General features: G+C 36.7%; 1 protein-coding gene across 2 annotated transcripts in view; it reads right to left on the reverse strand.

Moving 5' to 3' along the window:
• AEBP2 (AE binding protein 2) overlaps positions 1-6,939 on the reverse strand; it is a 46,759-nt gene that overhangs the window by 18,178 nt on the left and 21,642 nt on the right. For both annotated transcript variants that reach the window (XM_017823988.1, XM_017823987.1), the window contains exon 3: positions 6,453-6,560. In XM_017823988.1, coding sequence (XP_017679477.1) covers positions 6,453-6,560 — 108 coding nt within the window. The remainder of the gene's footprint in view (positions 1-6,452; positions 6,561-6,939) is intronic.

Raw genomic sequence — 6,939 nt, forward strand, 5'->3', positions numbered from 1 at the left:
AATGCTGAAGATTTAAATTTACACTTATAGAATCATAGGATGGTTTGGGTTGGAAGGGACCCAACCCCTCTACTGTGGGTAAGGACATCATCTACTAGGATTTGGTTGCTAAACTCCATCCAACCTGGCCTTGAACCTGAACCACTCAGTTGTATTAAAGGTGACTGAACTCACAATTAACAGATACCTGTAAAATGTATGTGTGCATTAGTTCAAGAAATCTTTTGTTCTCTAGTTTTTATGTCCCTGAAATAGCTGTTTTGCCCATAAAAGCAGCTTCATGAAACTAAACTCAGCCACTAAATCTAAATTTAGGATTAACTTTCACTGATGTGCTCCTGCCTTCAGATTCCAGCTCTTTCTGATCATACAAACGTTTTCAGAAAAAAAGAAAACTTGGGTCAAAAAAACCCCATACCCTGAAGTTCAGTCACACTGAGATATTAAAATATCAGCTTTACCAATGCCTGCTAGAGGTCAAAAATAACCTAAAGTCTTGGTACAGTGCATGCATTACTATACTCCATGCTTATTAAAGTACAGTATCTAAAGGTAGTACCTTCTGGAAAAAAGCACAAACTTTGTGTCAGGCCCATTTCTAAAACTTTTTAAAACACAACTGAACTTCTTGTCAGATGGGAAACATTGTTTTATGACAAACTGAAGTTTGAGTCATGATACCATAACTTGCCTTCTTTCTAGTCACGTACAAAGAAAATAATCACAGATATTCTACATGGGTTATCTACAGAAGCTACCACTTACTTTTCTTGCTCTACCAAATTTTACTTCCAAAATACCCAAACCAACATCCTTAAATCCTCAATATCTGCAACTTGCAACTAGAAATTATCTTTTTCCAGACAGCCTATTAATAGTCTACAACTACAAGACAAATATTTGCAGAAATGATTACATACAGACACTGCGTACTTTGAGACTACCTGACCATGTCATCAAATAATCAACAGCTGACAGATCAAAGATGACACAGAATGCCTTTGCAGTAGACAGGAAATAGTAGAAGAGGAGGGAAAAAAAAAATCTTACCTGCTTTTTTCTTTTTTTTCTCTAAAATAATATATCCAGCAATCCGTTACTAATGGGTAAAGTCTCTTCTCTCCAAAGATAAAGGAGCAGTTCAGGCTGTCACTTCAGGATCTCTGGACGGTAAGTCACACCAAATCAGCTTCCCACCAGATAATTATACAGCTCTAGAGGGCTTCTAATAAATCAAACTCAACTATTATGCACAACTTTAAACCAAATCTTTTCATTTTTCCCCCAAAACCTAAATTTCAAAATTTCACAGTCGATTTGAAATACGACAGATTGGGTCCGGATTGGTGGATATGTTACTTCAAGAGAAAATAAGTAAACACATAAGAAGTTTAATTTCTCCAGTGTACCCATACCCACCATTATTAATGGGCAGTAATGACCAGTGACTTTAACAAACAGGATGTAAAAAAGTCTAGCAATACAGGATTTTGTTCTAAATTCAAAATAACCGAATCTCCTACTTGGACTATTCAATGTGTAATTTTTCTAGTAAATCTAACAGCAATAGTTTAGACATCGGGATAAACTCTTATTGTCTCAACATCTGAGTGTTCAGGCAAAATGCCTTTACATTTTATATCTGCATCTGCAGTGCTCTAATGGATGGAAGATATTCTGCCAAGAGAGTAACAGACATGAATTTCCAATGAGGACTGAAGATGCTTGGCTGTGTTTTCTACATTTCAACAACTGCTGCTCTATTAAGTCATATCAAACACAGTCACCCCTTAATGAATTCCAGAAGTTACAGGTGGCAGAATGAGCACCAAACTTCATTTTTATTATTACTTTCTTCCCCCCTTTTAAGCAAAGGATGAGAGCCTCCAATGGACCTGTGCTCTGCCATTCAATGTCACTGAAAGCAATTACCCCACGTGAGCAAACCTTGCATGACTGCTCTTAAACATGAAGAGAGAGCATATCCACTGGAATCCACATGTGAAAGCAGCTGGCAGCTTACCCACATGCAGCCTTACAGAATCACAAACACATTCAGGTTGGGAAAGACCCTTAAGGTCATCAAGTCCAACCATAATGCTAACCAATATGTAATTATTTTGCATAAAATCTCCACTGTTTTGTGCTCACCTCCCATTTGTCCTTTCACTGTGCCTAACACCTTGCATTTGGTCACCTAGGCTATGTTTTAAGGGTTTATTTGATGTGTCTTGAAGTAACTTTCAATGCTGAGTAATACTTCCATAAAGTATTTTTCCCCCTGAGTCCCAAAAACCATGCTGGAAAATGCAGGTTGTCACAACTCCTTAACTATTCAAATACTTATTATTTGTAACAGTCAAATTTAGGACAAGTAAGAGAAAATTTCTTCATTCACTGTTTCTCTATTTGCCAGTCACTGGCATCAGTTTTCCAACTCAGATTATTCCTGTAAATCCACCTGTCTACATGGTCTGAAAGCCTGAAAGTCAAATTGCTGAACCCTCAACAGGACCACATGCTGATGATACTCCACAACATTCCACCAGCTTCTAAAAAGCTGCAAAATATTATGTAATAAGAAGTCCAAAAAAGAATAATGTTGAGGTTTTTCTCTCTCAACTCTGCTTGTAAAACCATAAACAAAAATGAACATACTGGAGGTCTCTGGAGGGAATACTCACATTAAATTAATGTCTACAATGACAAAAAAAATATTAAAAAAAAAAAGAAAAAAAAAAAAAGAAAAAAGCTGGCTAAAATCACACTGTAGTAAGCAAAGAGAAAATTTCTTGCAGTACAAGACCAATGAAGTTCAGGTATTTAGAGGAGCAGCATAACTTCAAAAATACTTAACAGTGGCCCAAAGAAAGCTGGTAAATTCTCAATCAGAAACACATTCTGTGAGATGAGTTTGCTTGTTTGTTGCTCTTGTCAAGAAAAACAAATCTAGGAAGTGGTTCTTAACAAAATTAGGATTAAAAAGCACATGCTTTGCAGAAATCACATCTGACTACATCCTGAGAGCTAACTGCAATGCTAAGCCTCATTTAATGGACACTTTTTCTTTGGTGGAAGGACTGATGGGTGCTCCAGGAAAAGAACTTTATCAGTAACAAAACTTAGTGATGATGGTCTTAAAAAAATAGGCAAAAAGCCCATCCACTTGTTCTACATGAAACCCAAGACCATCAGCATTAAAAACTTAGAAAAAAATCGGAGGGAACAAACAGAAAAGCAATATGGCAACTAAAGGGGACATGAGGTCCTAAATTCTGCCTAAAGATCCAGGGTACCTTTATTTTCTTTTCCCTTTAGTTCAGCAGATGACTCAGAGATGAGCTGGACATACACTACTAGGATATTGCTCTACATAAAAATGGAGCTAGAATAACAAAGGTCTCAAATTTTACCTTTTCTGTGACATAGGTACCTGGAAAACTGATGCTGAGGGGGATACACTAAACCACAGAAACAGAAAAAAACAGGATAAATTTAGGAAAATATGAAACCTTTTGCCTTTGCAATTTAGAAGTGGGTTTATTTCTGTGACAAATGAACTACACAGTCACCAGGTTTATAGGAATGTCTGGCAAGGGCATGTAAAGCCACAAGGGCATTTTAAGATGGAAGCACTGCAGCTGGTTTACAGCTGAATGGAGTCAAAGGACAACAAAATTAGATAATTAAGCCCAAAATGTGCAACTACACAAAATGAGTCCACTTGCAAGCAAAAGAGTGACAGTACAGGGATATATCTTTCAACAGATTAGTTCTACTGCCAAGGAGAGTGTTATGTCTCAGACAGTCCCCAACTGCTTTTCATCTTAAGAAAAGACTTTTGTCTCTTATTTTCATTAGAAATATAAGAATATATCAACCTGTCATATATTTATTATTCTCTTCTGGTCATTACATGATTATAGCGTACTTTTACCTTTACAAAATTAAATTTTCCATGCTTTTAGTTGTTACTTTCCTAGCTAATATTCTTTGCTTTTCTTTAAAACATCCTGAACATCAGGTCTTCAGACAACACCATCGAACTGTACTATCACCATCACTGCCTTTTACAGCTTTCCTCAAAAATCCCAACATCCATTTATTTATTTTTTTAAACCAAACACTGAACAACTAGGTATTTTCTCCAAGTTTTCTAAAATGACAAATTACTTTCTTTTTTATGCCAGGACTCAAGTATATTCTAATGAGGCAACTGAAGTTTCATTTGCAATTTAGGTTTTGGGAGATATTTTGTCTGCAATAATCATCAAGAACAAGAGGTCCTTAAAGCAACTATTACTTGAAAAAATTTGGCTTCACCTAAAAAGGTGAGCAACTAAGACTTGTGAGAACAGCTAAATGCAAACGGAAACATTTGCTCCATTTTTGATTGACTGCCACAAAACAATTAATAAAGGCTGTTCTTGGACTGATCAAGATTAATATCCAACACTTTGAGTGTTTTTTTGTATCAGAGAGTAGATTTCAAAAGATAGTAAAAGAAAGAAGCAAGTGAGGAAAGGGGGCTTGTTAATTAATAGGTTGCCATCACAGACACTTACGTACTTGGCTACCTCATGTGAGCCCTGAAGCCTGTACTCAGCATAAGTGACAGGGGAACAAAAGATGTTACAAAATTCTACTGAGACCACAATTATCCTCCATTCAAAGCTCCCAGGAACAGATTGAGAAATACAGGGATAAAAAGAGGGACTCAAGACAACAGTAGGGAAAAAACCGCTGAAGTGACACACACTGAGCCACGATGATTAACTGCTGCAATCCTGTTCTGTTCTCTCCCTTACTATGACCAGAAAGCACAGAAAATCAGCTGGTGAAACAACAGATATTATTAGAAGTAATTACTGTAAATTTTAGGGCTCTAGCTGCAACCAGCCTACCCAAAAACTAGGATGCCAACTTTGCCAGGTAACCTTGACAGAAAAAGTACTCCTGGTGTTTCTGAGCTACGCCCACTTCTTCAACCCAACATCTTTAAAATTGAGTTTCTTTGATCTAGACCAAATAACAATACAAATTAACCTATCAAAAGACTTTCATTCAAGACCAAAGCTTGCCATTACACTTTAAGATATCTAAAATATTTAATCCCAAAAATGAGAAAACCTGAGGCTTCCCCTGGTAACTGGCAGTTGCTTTTTCTTTTTTTTTATTCCAAGATTAGCACTTAAGATTAGTTCCTGTAACAGCCATATCTGCAAACTTTCAGGGGTCTAAGATCCTTGTGCTATGCTTCCAAGAGCATGCTAATCTCACTCCTTTGAACAAAGGGTATAACCACCTCAAAACCAATTTTCCTATTGTTATTCACTCTCCGGGTCAGAAATTTTCAGACTCAGCTACGTAGTTCAGCATGGAAAAAAGTCTGACCTTTGTTAAAAGAAAACCTTTTTCATGTGCAATGAAATGCACTATTTTCACTTTCTAGGTTTTGAGCTTAGTTTTGTTTTCTGTCATAACTACCGTTAAAAGCTATATAGAACAAGTAACTTCTGGAAGACACCACTGTAACAGAAAAGTATTTTTAGTAATAAAGCTGCCTTAAAATAGAATCTTAAAAAACTCAGAAGATATTACCTGAGAGAAAAGAGAGGAAAGGAAGTGGAGAAACAACGACTAAAAGTTCATGGACTGGGGGTGGGGGAGAAGAAGGCAAAAAAATGCTATCTAAACTTAAAAAAAACAAACCTAGTTCATTTTCATATCCTACATGGAAGGAGAACTTCAGTCTGAAGTAGTGTGGGTGGGACTTACCATCAAGTGATCCAGGATTGACAGCTATGAACTGCCCCAACTGTATCCATAAGAGGATGAAGCAACTCATTAATAACGGATTGGTGGATATGGGAATGAGAAACACTACTATACCTAGAATTGCAGGTACAGGTTAGGGGGAGAAAGAAAGAGAAAGTTAGAAAATACTATGCAGGAAATACAGTCAGCTCAACGGCCCTGCATTCCTGACTTCCTTACTATTTTCAGAGAAGTTCACCATAAATAATCACTGTCAGCATTTCAACTGAATTTCACAAAACCAGCTCTTACTCAAACACAGAATGGGCACCATCAGCCATGATCCAAAGTTTAACGTGGAAGTGTAAAGTATGATACAAAACATCTCAGAGTGTAAGCAGCTCAACTGAAAAATGCACAAACCCCCTGAACTTAAGCACTATTTAGTTTTACACTCCCCTGCCATTTATAGATTAAAAGAAACAGGGACAGAGAAGCAATAACAGCATCTACACCTGTTTCCAGGAAAGAACGAGACCTTTGGGCACTACTATTGCAAAGATGAAGGCTCAGCTCATTGGATGCTTTTTAAGAAATCCTCCTGTGATGGTATTTTTCAATGACATATTGCATCAGGAAAATTAAATGGAATTTCTCTTAAAACAAGAGATGTTGTGTCTCACAGTGAACCTTACCTTGAAAGGTTTGTCCCCACTGTGTGTCAGCATATGCCTCTGCAACCAGCTTTGACTTGTTGAAGGTGTATTATATACTTTGCAACCTTTCCACAAGCAAACAAACACCTAATAGAGTAAAAACGTGGTAAGTTTAGGAAAGTCAAAGAAAATAGTAAATAAAAAGACAGATTAGCAAAAAAAGCCTGTTTTCACCTCATTTCACAATACATCAAAGGATTTTAAGAAATAACCATTTCTTTTCAACATAATTCTCATATCTCACCAGAGAAAAATAATTACAACCACAAGTATTCCATAAAAACAGGTCACTGGAATAAAATATCAAAACACAGATGCTCCTGCAGATAAACACAACTGAAGCCACAGGATCTGCTGCGAAGAGTTTGTGTTTGCACTCAGTCTCTGTGTCCACCAAATACTGAGTCAAAACATTTTTAAATGAAAAGTCTACAGTTTTTGGGTAGTAGATACAGAAATAAAATTA

The sequence above is a fragment of the Lepidothrix coronata genome, unplaced genomic scaffold (genome assembly GCF_001604755.1).
Source record: "Lepidothrix coronata isolate B3197 unplaced genomic scaffold, Lepidothrix_coronata-1.0 Scaffold107, whole genome shotgun sequence".
Taxonomy (NCBI): domain Eukaryota; kingdom Metazoa; phylum Chordata; class Aves; order Passeriformes; family Pipridae; genus Lepidothrix; species Lepidothrix coronata.